Raw genomic sequence first — 14,529 nt, 5'->3', positions numbered from 1 at the left:
TGCTGTTGAGACCTTTATATTGATTTCCTAATCCACAAATGGGTTGTGACTTGCAGTTTGGTGAAACGCAAAGTGTGGATTCAGGGTAAGAGTCACTTGCGGTGGTTCTGAGGTAACGATGTTAAAATGTGCTCTTATTTTTGGAAAAGGATTGGTCTTCCTTTCTGCACTGTTTTATTTTGTTTTATTTAAAGTAAAAAGAGTAAACAGGGCCAGGCATGGTGGCTCACACCTGTAATCTCAGCACTTTGGGAGGCCGAGGCAGGCGGATCACTTGAGGTCAGGAGTTCCCGATAAGCCTGGGCAACATGGTGAAATCCTCTCTCTACTAAAAGTACCAAACTTAGCCAGGCGTGGTGGCACATACCTGTAGTCTCAGCTACTTGGGAGGCTGAGGCACAAGAATCGCTTGAACCTGGGAGGTGGAGGATATAGTGAGCCGAGATCATGCCACTGCACTCCAACCGGGGTGACAAAGCAAGACCCTGTCTCGAAAAAAAAAAAAAAAAAAGTAAACAGAATTAAACAGGCAGCTGGTTTTTCTGTGTGTGAAATTTTGGCATCTTGGCTAGATTGGAATTGCCTAGAGGGCAGTGACTGTCTTAATCTGTGATGTTTCTTTGGGGGCCTGGCAAAGATCCTGGCACAATGCAGGCACTCAGTGAGTATTTGTTAAATTAATCAGGTAGGTATCTTTGGACTAGAAGGTTAGATAATGGTTTGTTTACATTTGTTTGTGTTGGTACCATTCTTGCCGATATCCCAGAGGCAATGTCTGGGATATTTAGAAGTAGGTAAAATAAGTGTACTAAGCTCTTTCTCTTCTGGCCTGCTTTCTCTTCCTAGGCCAGCTTTACCACCTGAATTCATTCTGGATGAATGGTCCAGAGCCACCACTGATTGTGGGCTCTTTGGGAAGTTGTTTCACTCTCTGGAGTTTAGGTTTTCTATGAGTGAAAGAAGAGGGGAGATTTGTGGTTGAAAAGCTCTCTAGACCTCGAACAAATTTTAGATGCTGAGCCTCCACTTTCTACCATCTGTCCGTTTCTGGGCCTTCCCTGAGGCTTATGGGAAACTGGATATGTACTTGATTTAATCTTTCCAAATCTTTTGGGATAGTTTTTAGGCAGAATTATGGTTTTAAATGATTTAGGCATAGTTATAGTTTAGAGTGAGCCGTCCAAGCATTTTCCACCCTCACCCTCTCTTGTGAGAAAGAGATCTGAGATGATATTAAGAGTGGATGGTGGACAGAACACTGGCCTGCAGGCAGGGTACCCAGATTCTAATTTGGGTCCTGGTGTGACCATGAGCATGTCACTTTTCTTTCACTGGTATCTTGTAGCTGTGAAGGGAGTGTCCTTGCATGTTAAACCAAAACACAAAAATCCTTTCTTTTTAATCCTCATTTTTCTCATCTGTAAACTCAATGCAGGGTTGTCATGAGGATTAAGGGAAATAATTATGTCAGGAGTCTAATTCAGTATCTGGCACATACAGAATGCTTAGCAAATGAAGCATCTTTCCCCACATTCTGATTAACTCTGATTTCTTTCTTTCTTAGCTGTTCTGGAAGACAAAGAAAAAGGGTTCTTTTGGTCACCTACCACTGGCCCCATGGCTGCCTTGCAGATGGATCCTGAGCTAGCCAAGCGCCTCTTCTTTGAAGGGGCCACTGTTGTCATCCTGAACATGCCCAAGGGAACAGAGTTTGGGATTGACTGTAACTCCTGGGAGGTGGGGCCCAAGTTCCGGGGCGTGAAGATGATCCCTCCAGGCATCCACTTCCTCTACTACAGCTCTGTGGACAAGGCTAATCCGAAGGAAGTAGGCCCTCGTATGGGTTTCTTCCTTAGCCTGCACCAGCGGGGGCTGACAGTGCTGCGCTGGAGCACACTCAGGGAAGAGGTAGACCTGTCCCCAGCCCCAGAGTCTGAGGTGGAAGCCATGAGGGCCAACCTCCAGGAGCTGGACCAGTTCCTGGGGCCTTACCCATATGCCACCCTGAAGAAGTGGATCTCACTCACCAACTTCATCAGCGAAGCCACAGTGGAGAAGCTGCAGCCTGAGAACCGGCAGATCTGTGCCTTCTCCGATGTGCTACCTGTGCTCTCCATGAAGCACACCAAGGACCGCGTGGGGCAGAATCTACCCCGCTGTGGCACTGAGTGCAAGAGCTACCAAGAGGGCCTGGCTCGGCTACCAGAGATGAAGCCCAGAGCTGGGACAGAGATCCGCTTCTCAGAGCTACCCACGCAGATGTTCCCAGCGGGTGCCACGCCAGCAGAGATAACCAAGCACAGCATGGACCTGAGCTATGCCCTGGAGACTGTGCTCAACAAGCAGTTCCCCAGCAGCCCCCAGGATGTGCTTGGTGAGAAGGAACAAGGCTCTTTGGGAGTGGGCCAAGGGGAGGATATTAGCAGAGGTGTTTTAGAATAGGGAGTACATCTTGTGTTAGTCCAGCAGAAACTAAACCTGGCTAGGAGGCTGAAGATACAGGTGTATCTTTACCCTTAACCCTGGAGATTGTGATTCCAGAGATCTGGAGCGGGGCTCCCGCAGTTTCTGTCTGTCTGTCTTTCTGTCTAATAAACAAGCATCCTAGGTGAACCTAGTACAGATAATCTTCTGTTTGGGAACCACTGAGAGAGCCCAGTCCTACAGAAGGAAAAGCTTTGGCCCACTGAGTGGCTGAACTGAGACCAGAACCCAGGACTCTTGGTTTCTGGGCCAGACTTTTGCTCACTGTAGCCTCTCACCTCCCTCCTCAGTTTGCTCCTGACCCTCAAGATGTTGGTCTCTCAACTGGCTTAGAACAGGACAGTGATTTTTTTTTTTTAATCATTACAGTTTTTATTGTTGCCTCCCCTTTTATTACAAAAATGATAGATATTAATCATAGAAGAAAAAATTTACTTCAAATCTTCACTACTTAGAAATAACCATTTGTACATTTTGGTATATTTATATTCCTTTTTTTCTGTGTATTTCATTTCAGTGTCTTCTCTGTTTATTTCTATGTACCTCCTCTCAGTCTTTTAAAAATTCAGTATATGGGCCGGGCGCGGTGGCTCAAGCCTGTAATCCCAGCACTTTGGGAGGCCGAGACAGGCGGATCACGAGGTCAGGAGATCAAGACCATCCTGGCTAACACCGTGAACCCCGTCTCTACTAAAAAAAATACAAAAAACTAGCTGGGCGAGGTGGCGGGCGCCTGTAGTCCCAGATACTCGGGAGGCTGAGGCAGGAGAATGGCGTGAACCCGGGAGGCGGAGCTTGCAGTGACCTGAGATCATGCCACTGCACTCCAGTCTGGGCGACAGAGCGAGACTCCGTCTCAAAAAAAAAACCTAAAATTCAGTATATGCATCTATGTATATATGAGTTTTTATAAAAACAGGATTGAAGTATATTATTACTTTGTAATCTGCCTTAATATAAATGTTTTTTTCATGTCACTAACAGTCACTTTTTTAGTGGCTGTTTCATGTTCCATAGTTACTGGACCAGTTCTCTGTTATGGACCATTGAGATGTTCCCTATTTTCCCTATTATAAATATCATCAAGTGGCCGGGTGTGGTGACTCACACCTGTAATCCCAGCACTTTGGGAATCTGAGGCCGAGGGGCATCACCTGAGGTTAGGAGTTCAAGACCAGCCTGGCCACCATGGTGAAACCCCTACTAAAAATACACAATTAACTGGGTGGTGTGCACCTGTAGTCCCAGCTACTCTGGAGGCTGAGGCAGGAGACTCACTTGAACCCAGGAGGTGGAGGTTGCAGTGAGCCAAGACCTCGCCATTGCACTCCAGCCTGGGCAACAAGAGCTGTCTCAAAAATATATATACATATATCATCTAGTGAACATTCTCGCGTGTACTTATGCGTACATTTAGGGATAGAATTGCTGGGTCAGACTGTGCATGTTGCCAGGAGAAGGTTTTGCATCCTTGCTGGCTGGTAGGAAGCTATTGCCCATCACCTTTGACAGCATTGGGCATGGCAGTTTAACAAAGGCCTCTTCCAATTGGATAGTTGAAAAATGGCACCTTATTTATATTTCTTAAATACTAGTGACAGCAAATATGTGTCACATTTTGAACAGCTATTATATATTTACAAATTTTCCAGGTAATTTGCATATTTTCTTGTTGGAAGTTGAGCGAGAAATTTGAATGTAGAACTTTGTTTTTTTGGCCGGGCGCGGTGGCTCAAGCCTGTAATCCCAGCACTTTGGGAGGCCGAGACGGGCGGATCACGAGGTCAGGAGATCAAGACCATCCTGGCTAACACGGTGAAACTCCATCTCTACTGAAAAATACAAAAAACTAGCCAGGCGAGGTGGCGGGCGCCTGTAGTCCCAGATACTTGGGAGGCTGAGGCAGGAGAATGGTGTAAACCCGGGAGGCGGAGCTTGCAGTGAGCTGAGATCTGGCCACTGCACCCCAGCCTGGGTGACAGAGCAAGACTCCGTCTCAAAAAAAAAAGAAAAAAAAAAAAAGAACTTTGTTTTTTTTTTTGAGACAGGGTTTCGCTCTGTCGCCCAGGCTGGAGTACAGTCACACAATCATGTCTTACTGCCACCTCAACCTCTTGGGCCCAAGCGATCCTCCTGCCTTGGCTTCCCAAAGTGCTGGGATTACTGTGCCTAGACAGGACTTTTTATATCATTGGGTCAGCTGATGATATAACGTATATTTTAACAGGTATATCTTAATGCATTAGTATTTTCATGTAATAAGTAACTTTTGAAAGTCTGGCTTAAAAATGAATAGAAATCCTGTCTTTCTACCTCTTAAACATTTCAATTCTTCAAAATATATCTTGTGAAAAAGTCTGTTACAGGAATAACTTTGTTGGGTTGTTTTTTTTTTTTTTTTTTTTTTTTTTTTTTGAGACAGGGCCTCACTTGGTGACATGGGCTGGAGTGCAGTGGCATGATCACAGCTCACTGCAGCTTCAACCTCCTGGGCTCAAGTGATCTCCCACCTCAGCCTCCTAAGTAGCTGGGACCACAGGTGTGTGCCACCACGCCCAGCTAATTATTTTTGGTCGAGATAGGGTCTCCCTGTGTTGCCCAAGCTTGTCTCAAACTCCTGAACTCAAGCAATCCTCCTCCATTGACCTCTCAAAGGGCTAGGACTATCCCTGCCACCACACCTGTCCAGGGATAATTTTGAATCTACATCACAGCTCTTTGAAATTATTTTTGATGTCATAATTAAATTTTAGACAAGGTCAGAAATGCACAAATTTAAATAAATGTCCTAAATGCAAAGAATAGGCTAATATTTAGTTTCACAAACCAAGTAAAGCCAGCTGAAGAAGCAAATCATTAACGTATATTACACAAAGAAAATTTTACTGTATTTGAAAATACTGGTCAGAGATCCAAAATATCTCAACCAGGTAGCTATTCACATACATCAAACTTAGTTCCATATGCTTAGGACAGGGAGCTAGTTTTTCCAGGTCTCTGGAAGTGGCAGAGATCAAACACTATGCATTTAAAGAGGTATTTGGTGTTGAGTGCATCTCTTCTTTTTATGGCCCACATGGACATATACCTCATTAAATTTCCAGCCACCTTTGAAGTAGAGAGAATGCCTGTGATGAGTGGCAGTAATTCTGCAGTAACCAGAGACCCCGTTACTTGCCCAGGGACAGTGGTGTCTGGATCATCAGGTCTCTTTGTTTGAGATAGGCATCTGATAGAAATTGGGAACATAATATTTTTTGAGTGCTACTTTGTGCCAGGTGTTATTCTAAATGCTTTACGTGTACTGTATCCATTCATTTAATCTTTGCTGCAACCCTCAAATAAGGAAATCCAGGTCTTAATAGATTGAGTAACTTGCCCAAGGTCACACAGCTGCTAAGTGGCAGAGCTAAGATTTGAATCTAGGCAGTTTGGCTCCAGAGCCCATGCTCTTAGCCACCAAGCTGCTCATAGAGATTAAATCACAGAGCCCTGTGATTAAGCAAACAAGAAATAATCTGGCTGGCATGCTGACCCTGGAATAAGTACTCAGGAATTTTTCTCTGGTGGGAGGTCCTAGAACTGTTCCCACCCAATAGAGAATCTGTTTTATCTTTCCATTGCCCACATTGTGAAGCATTGAAGTGCGGCCTTGGGCAAGCCCTTGACCTCATCTGTAAAATGAGGCAAATACCACCTTCCTGATCGCCTGTGGAGTTGGGCTGAGGGTTACATGGTGTAGTGCAGTATTTCTGTGACCCTGGAGCAGACCATCCGCATCAGAATCACCTGGGGAGCTTGTCAGAGCTACAGATATGAAGGCCCCATCATCTCTCCTCAACCAGAACCTCTGAGGGGGAAGCTTGGGTAGCTTTACTTTTAACAGACTCTCAGTGATTCTGATGGGCAGCCAGGTTTGAGAGCCACTTGGCATAATATCCATGAATACATTTTGTAAACTTAAAATGCCAGGCAAATACTGGGAATACTTCTTCTCTTGCAGTCTGACTTTACAGAAATCCAAAGCCACAGGTTGGTTTCCCATGGCTTGAATTCATAGCGGTTCAGCAAACATTTGTTGAGTACCTGTTAGGTGCAAAATCCCATGCCAGGCTCTGCAGGAGTGACAAGGATAAAAAGTAATCTGTTGCTGAGGTCCAGTGGAATTGATGGCCTTGTGAACAGTGATGGAGAGTGTCAGCTGGTTCTCCTCTCCCTCAGAATCACTTCTCCTCTCTGCACCTTTCAGGTGAACTCCAGTTTGCTTTTGTGTGCTTCCTGCTGGGGAATGTGTACGAGGCATTTGAGCATTGGAAGCGGCTCCTGAACCTCCTGTGCCGGTCAGAAGCAGCCATGGTGAAGCACCACACTCTCTACATCAACCTCATCTCCATCCTGTACCACCAGCTTGGTGAGATCCCCGCTGACTTCTTTGTAGACATTGTCTCCCAAGACAACTTCCTCACCAGCACCTTACAGGTGAGCAGTCTTTCTGACTGAGCTGATGCAGATGTGGGTCAGAATTGAGGCAACAGTATGTGTTTTGTTTCTTGCTATTCTTCCATGACCCAAAAATGTTTATATTTCAGTTTCCTAGTCTTGGGATATTTCCTGGTTTTCTCTCTCTTACTCAATTCTGTTTCTATGCCAGAAATTTTCTCTCTGTACCACGCTCACCCTATACCTCATCCCCAGTGTGCCTAAGTACAGTGGGGTACTTGGATTTGAATTCCTTCCACTGCTTTGGTTTACTCAGCTTAAAACAGCTTTTCTTTCTCCCTGTAGCCATGAATTGCTACAACCCAGTAAAGCAAAGTTTTGAAGTTTTTTATTCCCAGTGAAACATCTGCAGCTCCTTAGATCTCATTTAAGCATTAAAATAACTTTGATTTCTTGTTCAAACAAAATGTGCCAGTTTCTGCAGAGATTCTATGACAGAAAAAGTGAAATTTGCTTTTAACTTGGCAATTAAATTTTCATTATGAGTGGTAATTAGGAAAGAAGCTTCAAACAACTTACAATCTTCATCCTATGCTATTTCCTCCCTTTGCAAACAGATTAGTTTCCTTTATGTACTTGGGACAGCCTCTGTCACTCACGTTGTGTAACTTTCTCAAGAATAAAAGAGGCAGAAGCTGCCAACTATCAGTTTCCATACTTTCCCTCCCATGAGCTTCTTTCTTCTCTCTGTGTGTAGTACCCCCATGAGGCCTGCTCCATATAAGGCAGCTTTTCACCAACCTTCCAATCCCACTCAGGGTAACCGAAGGGATGAATATTCATTAAATGTTGGGGCTGGGTGTGGTGGTTCATGATTGTAATCCCAACACTTTGGGAGGTGAAGGCAGGAGGATCACTTGAGCCCAGGAATTAAAGACCAGCTTGGGCAATATAGTGAGACCCCATCTCTACAAAAATTTAAAAAATGGCTAGGTATGGTCATGCATACCTGTAGTCCTAGCTACTTGGGAGGCTGAGACAGGAGGATCACTTAGCCCAGGAGTTTGAGGCTATAGTGAGCAATGATCGTGATCGTGCCACTGCACTCCAGCCTGGGCAACAGAGTGAGACCCTGTTCACTCATTGAATCCCTTTGGAACCCTGTAAGATGGAGGTATTATTCCCACTTTACAAATGAGAACACTGAGAACGGTTAAATCATTTACTTGAAGTCATACAGCTGGCAGATGGAGGTCAGGATTTGTACCCAGGCCTGAGTCTTGGTTTCCTGCCTGTGCTTATGCCCTTATGTAGTGAATACAGTGAATCCCCTAGAAAGGATTATTGATTGATATCAGTGAAGACTTCATCGAGGTCCTGTTTCTCAGAGGTACAGAACGCTTTTCTAAAGCCAACCTACTGTTGGACGAGTCCCTGTGAGCAAGCATCTGACTTAAAGCTGGCAGTTGAAGGACCTGTGTAAACCATGGCAATGAGTCAGTCAAGCGCATGGTTTGAGCCTGGTCTGTTCCACTCAGAAGAGCTATAAAACTGTCCTTTTACTGGTTCTTCATGTAACAGAGAAATTAAACCCGTTTGTCCTTCCTCTGTGGGGAAAATTTTCCCCAAAGGTACTGGTTATGGGTTGTGAGGCAGTGTGAGGAGGCATTAGCCTGCTAACTTGCCTCTGGCAGTGGCTGCTTCCCTCCTGATGCACATTGATGCTGTCGCACAAACATGGGAGGGCCACGGTGTCGCTGGCTGTCGGGGCCATTGTTAGCACAACCAGCAGCTGAGCTCTATAATTGCCAGGCTTTGTTGCCAGCAATGATTTACAAAACAGAAAGTGCCCAGCTGGATTGCTGGATGCCCAGGTGGGTTGTGCAAAGCTGATGGTTGGAAACATTCAGTCTTTGGACTTTTCACCAAGAAAATTCGATGTCATTATTTGGAAAAATCCAGGGCATGTCCCAAAAAAAAAAAAAAAAAAAAAGTCTGAGCATTCTTCATATATAACATTCTACTGAAAGTGTTGAGGAATATATATATATATGAGTTAGCCAGGGTTCCTGCCCTCAACGGATTTGTTCATTGATTTAGCAGGTAATTGCTGAGCATCTGCTGTATAGAAGACTCTGTTCTAGAACTGGGAATATACCTGTGAGCAAAACAGAGTCACTGTCTTGACTCTTGTATTTTGAGGAAGTTAACTAACTAACTAACTCCAGATAGCAGTAAGTATTTTAGAAGGCAGTCCTGCCCTAGTACCATTTCCCTAACCCCAGCCTTTTGGTCTTACCTAGATTGCATCGGAGTTTACCAGCCTCCATGCTTACCCATTACCCCATCTCTCTCCCACGCTGCCACTTGAGGTGCTGCTCCATAATGCAGCTGTGATCCTGCTTCTCTGTGGTTCCTCATTGCCTAGAAAATTAAAAGCCCAAACATTGTTCGCAAAGGCCATTCTGATCTGGCTTCTTATCCTGTTCTCCAGCTTCTCCTCCCTCTCTCTGTTTTCCCCCATCAGCTCCAGCGACAGTGGTCTCTTTGCAGGTTCCCAGATAGGCTATGCTGTTTCATGCTTTTTAAAAAAAAATTGTGGTAAAAAACATGGCCGTTCCGTGGTGGCTCACGCCTGTAATCTCAGCACTTTGGCAGGCAGAGGCTGGAGGATCACTTGAGGTCAGGAGTTCGAGACCAGCCTGGCCAACATGGTGAAACCCCGTCTCTACTAAAAATACAAAAATTAGCCGGGCATGGTGGCGGGTGCCTCTAGTCCCAACTACTCAGGAGGCTGAGGCAGGAGAATCTCTTGAACTGGGGAAGCAGAGATTGTGGTAATTGAGATTGTGCCACTGTACTCCAGCCTGGGCAAAAAGAGTGAGACTCCATCTCAAAAAACATAAATAATAAAAATGAAATTGTGGTAAAAAACACAATTTAGCATGAGATATGCTAAATTTTCAGTATTCAGTACAGTATCGTTAACTATAAGCATCATGCCATCCAGCAGATCTCTAGAACTTCTTCATCCTACATAACTGAAACTTTATACCCATGTTTCATACCTTCTTGCCCGAACCTGATTTTCCCTCTCCCTGGTACATATTTGCTCATTCTACAACATGCCCTCAAGGCATCCCTCCTCTCTCTCTCTCAATCTCTCTCTCTCTCTTTCTCCCCTTTCCCTACTCTTAGCCTACTTTGTACTTGTCACTATCATATTGCATGAGATTAATATATTGTCTGCCTGACTCCCACACTGAGTCATGGGTTCCTTTTACATGAGGCCTATGTTTTGTTCGTCTGGTTATCTTCTTTTTTTTTTGAGACATAGTCTTGGTCTGTCGCCCAGGCTGGAGTACAATGGCGCGATCTTGGCTCACTGCAACTTCTGCCTCCCAGGTTCAAGTGATTCTCTGGCCTCAGCCTCCCAAGTAGCTGGGATTACAGGTGCACACCACCACACCCAGCTATTTTTTTTGTGTGTTTTTAGTAGAGACAAGGTTTTGCCATGTTGGCCAGGCTGGTCTTGAACTGCTGACCTCAGGTGATCCACCCAGCTCATATCTGGTTATCATCAATATGTTGTCAAGGCCTAACATTTATTTCATTTCATGTTATTGGGTGTTTTTAGGTGGATAGAGTTCATAATTATTTTGGCAATGTAAATATCGTAGGTATAAACAGTGGAGTCTGATCAAAGGGCATTAGGAGCACCAAAGAGGGACTGGTTAATTCTGACTGGGGTTGAGATTTGAGGGGATAAAGGACTAGGAATGGTTTTATGCAAGGGTGGAAGTGGGGGCATTTGACCATGCACTTGAGGGATGACTGAGATTTCAAAAGGCACAATGTGGAGAAGTATATTATAAAACTTTTTTTTTGTTTTAAATGGAGAGTCACGTTGGTGCTATGTTGGCAGTGAGAGTCCAGTTCTCCACACAGAGGCATTCACTCAGGGCATTTGTGACTGAATGAATCAGCCCATAAAAGGCTTCCTCAGCCAGCTGCCTGCCCTCCCAGGTAGTCAAGTAAGTGGAACTGGCTTTCTTACTTAGGAGCTTAAATGGCTACTACCCATGGAGAGGGATTGGTGTTTGTGTGTGTGAGCACTTAAAAACAGCCACATTAGCATGGATAAAATCAGCCACGTAATGCGATGCTCTTAGCCATTAATTTTTTTTCGACTTTCTCATGTGAGGCCCTTTTGAGTGGAAGCCACTGGTTTTTTACAAATCCCTTGGATTTCACTTGAATAAAAGTGATTTGTTTTACAAAAATAGATACAGTTTTTTCTTTTATTTAAAGCAACGTAAGTCATCATAATTCATTTAAAACCAATGAAAGGATAATCTGAATTTAATGATATGTTAGAAAGTGAGTTATGTACAAAATAAGGATTTTTATTGTTGATTGTGTAGTATTTAGGCATATAGTCATCTAACCTGTTTTTAAAAATACTTCTAGTTACAATAGGCCATGTATGCTTTCCAACTTCCTTTTTTGCTAGTATTCTAAATATGCGTTCATCTTTTTTTTTTTTTTGAGACGGAGTCTCGCTGTGTCTCCCAGGCTGGAGTGTAGTGGCGTGATCTCGGCTCACTGCAAGCTCCGCCTCCCGGGTTCACGCCATTCTCCCGCCTCAGCCTCCCAAGTAGCTGAGACTACAGGCGCCCGCCACCACGCCCGGCTAGTTTTTTGTATTTTTAGTAGAGACGGGGTTTCACCATGTTAGCCAGGATAGTCTCGATCTCCTGACCTCGTGATCCACCCGCCTTGGCCTCCCAAAGTGCTGGGATTACAGGCTTGAGCCACTGCGCCCGGCCTATGCGTTCATCTTTAACTCTTGAGGGGAAAGCACCAACTCGACAGTGAGGTCTATGGTATTTTTATCACGATGCCCACTATGATAAATGTGCCTGCCTACGCCTAACACTCTTGCCGTTAGCTATCTCTTTTGCATGCTTAGTCTCATTGAGCCCTCACAACAGTGCTAGAGGCTAGGTCTGTAATCCCATTGTACAGATGAGGAAGCAGGCTCAGGGAGGTCACATAATTTGCTCAAAATCCACAGAGCTAATGGAAGGCAAGGCTGAGCTTTACATTCTAATAGCCTGTGGTGGGCTTCCATATATGATTAGAGCCCCAGATGAAACATCCCAGATTTTTCAAACTGCCCTCAGGTGATCTCATTCGCTGCTTTTCACCTTCCTGGTCATCATTGTGAAACAATAGTCTTGCTTTTAATACCACTTTCTTCTGCTGCAAGTAGAAACAAAATCTTCTACCTATTGCTAGTTTCATTCTAAGTTGAATAATTATTTGGGAATTGAAAAATTTAGGAAATGTCATCTTTTTGGTCTAGCTAAAAAAATAGGATAAGATAGTGACATAGCTACTACCTTGATATTTTGAATTTCTCGAGGTGACCTAACTGAACTCAATTTATTTAACTTAGGTTTAAGAGAAGCTTTCACATGTATGACTAAAGTAATTTAGAATTTCATAATACACAGTTTAAATGATTAAAGTGTTCATGCTTTATTTTATATTTGAAGAAAAACACCCAGTAGATGTGCTTTTTGTTTTAGATAAATGCGTTTGTTTATAAAATATTATCCTATTTCAAAAGTATTTTTTAAATATTTAGTATTAATCTGCTGAGATTAAGGTGATTTATGTCCCAGTGATGTTAAAAAGTGTTGATTTGATTTTGTTTTAGTGAAAAAATAACTAGATCACTGTTAAGTTTCCTGAAGAAGGCATAAAATTAATCTGAAAGTAAAAGAATCAGAATAAGTTATTTCTTGGAAACTAAGTAGTATTTAAACATCTTCACTTCTGAATTGTGAGGAGTTTTTACAAATACCAAGTTTGTGAAACTGTGGTCAAAAATAGATCAGGGGATGCCAGGGGTTAGTGGTGAGGGAAGGGTTTGACTGCTAAGGGGCAGCATGAGGGAGCTGTTTGGAGTGATGGGATGGTTCCATGTCCTGACTGGGGAGATGGTTACACAAATTTATATGCACCTTCAAACTCAGAACTGGGTACCAAAAGCAAACACTGTGAACATATATCACATGGTGGTTGCATGGGGGTATATATATATATTTGTCCAGATGAACTGAGCATTTAAAATTGATGAATTTACTAGCCTGGGCAACACAGTGAGAACCTGTCTCTACAAAAAATTAAAAAAAAAAAAAAAAATACCAGGCGTGGTGGCTCATGCCTTTAATCCCAGCACTTTGGGAAGACAAGGTGCAAGGATCACTTGAGCCCAGGTGTTCCAGACCAGCCTGGACAACATGGCGAAACCCTGTCTCTACAAAAAATACAAAATTAGCTAGGCATGGTGGCAGGCATCTATAGTCTCAACTAGTGAAGAGGCCGAGGTGGGTGGATCACTTGAGCACAGAGGTCAAGGCTGCAGTGAGCTGTGATCACATCACTGTGCTCCAGCCTGGGTGACAGGGTGAGACCCTGTCTCAAAAAAAAAAATTGTCTAGCTGTTGGTGGCGTACCTGTAGTCCTAGCTGCTTGGGATGCTGAGCCCAGGAGTTCGAGGCTGCAGAGAGAGATGATCATGCCACTGCACTTCAGCCTGGGCGACACAGCGAGACTCTGTCTCAAAAAAATAAATAAATAAAAATAATAAATAATAAATAAATAAATAAATGAATAAAATTAATTGTGTGTAAGTTGTACCACAATAAGGTTGATTTTTTGTTTTGTTTTTTTTTAAGTCAATCCAGACTATGCCCTGTGTCCTGGAGGCTGCAGAGGGGACAGTTCCAGAAGCACCTTGGTTCCCCACAAGGCAGTGCTAAAACTGAATATTAGGGATGGATTAAGCCTCTGTCAAGACAAAAGGTCTGGGTAGGGGAAGGATGAAGCAGAGATGCCTCTGCTTTGACAGGACTTTGCTCAGCATTCATCACTGCGTGTTGCAGCAGGCCTAGTGTCTTACCTCTACGGTGGGAATAGTCAGTTCCTGGGCTGCCTCCCAGGCTGTGGTAAAGATCAAGTTGGTGAGTTCTTTAAAAAGGACGAAGCACTTTTTAAATTAGAAACCTTATTTGTTAGACTGAAGGTATCTGTTTTACCTGCCTCTAGTGGAATTTATTCCCAGGCAGTGTTTGAGAGGTGCTTCGGGAAGATGGGTGATGAGCGTGAGCCCAGCTTGTTCCAGCCTGTCACTGCTGGCCATTGCCAAGTGCAGGGCAGTTCCTGGGTCTCATTAGGTCATTTGGGGAGTACCCTTTGGGCTCTAACTCTATACCTGGCCCTGGGCAATATGCTTTGTGGGACACATCAATAATTAGGACGCAGTCCCCACATTTAGAGGGTGCAAATCACTGTGATACAAGCACAGTGTGAGGAATGCCATGAGGGAGGCTTGGGCACAGTGCTGGGGAACAGAGGTCCGAGCAGTTCATGTCACAAGGAGGTGGCTTGAGAGCCATGGCGTTCAGGGGCCTAGTAAAGAAGCTGGCTCCTCCCTAAGATGAGCCTTTCATTCTCCCCGGCATCACCACATCATTATTGAACAGCTGTTTGGTGCTAGGCACTGTACAAAAGTGAACCAAAAATTGAACCTGT

General features: G+C 44.1%; 2 protein-coding genes across 5 annotated transcripts in view; both read left to right on the top strand.

Moving 5' to 3' along the window:
* The window catches only part of MYL9 (myosin light chain 9), a 345,283-nt gene that overhangs the window by 21,863 nt on the left and 308,891 nt on the right, over nt 1-14,529 (top strand). The gene's annotated exons all lie outside the window — the stretch shown is intronic.
* The window catches only part of AAR2 (AAR2 splicing factor), a 30,063-nt gene that overhangs the window by 2,421 nt on the left and 13,113 nt on the right, over nt 1-14,529 (top strand). For all 4 annotated transcript variants that reach the window (XM_050807186.1, XM_050807183.1, XM_050807185.1 and 1 more), the window contains 2 exons: nt 1,565-2,374; nt 6,734-6,963. In XM_050807186.1, the coding sequence (XP_050663143.1) occupies nt 1,618-2,374; nt 6,734-6,963 (987 nt within the window). In that variant the 5' untranslated portion in view covers nt 1,565-1,617. The remainder of the gene's footprint in view (nt 1-1,564; nt 2,375-6,733; nt 6,964-14,529) is intronic.

This window comes from Macaca thibetana, chromosome 10, assembly GCF_024542745.1.
Source record: "Macaca thibetana thibetana isolate TM-01 chromosome 10, ASM2454274v1, whole genome shotgun sequence".
In the NCBI taxonomy this organism is placed as follows: domain Eukaryota; kingdom Metazoa; phylum Chordata; class Mammalia; order Primates; family Cercopithecidae; genus Macaca; species Macaca thibetana.
The sequence above is the reverse complement of the archived record's forward strand: the minus strand, read 5'-3'. Positions and strand labels throughout refer to the sequence as shown.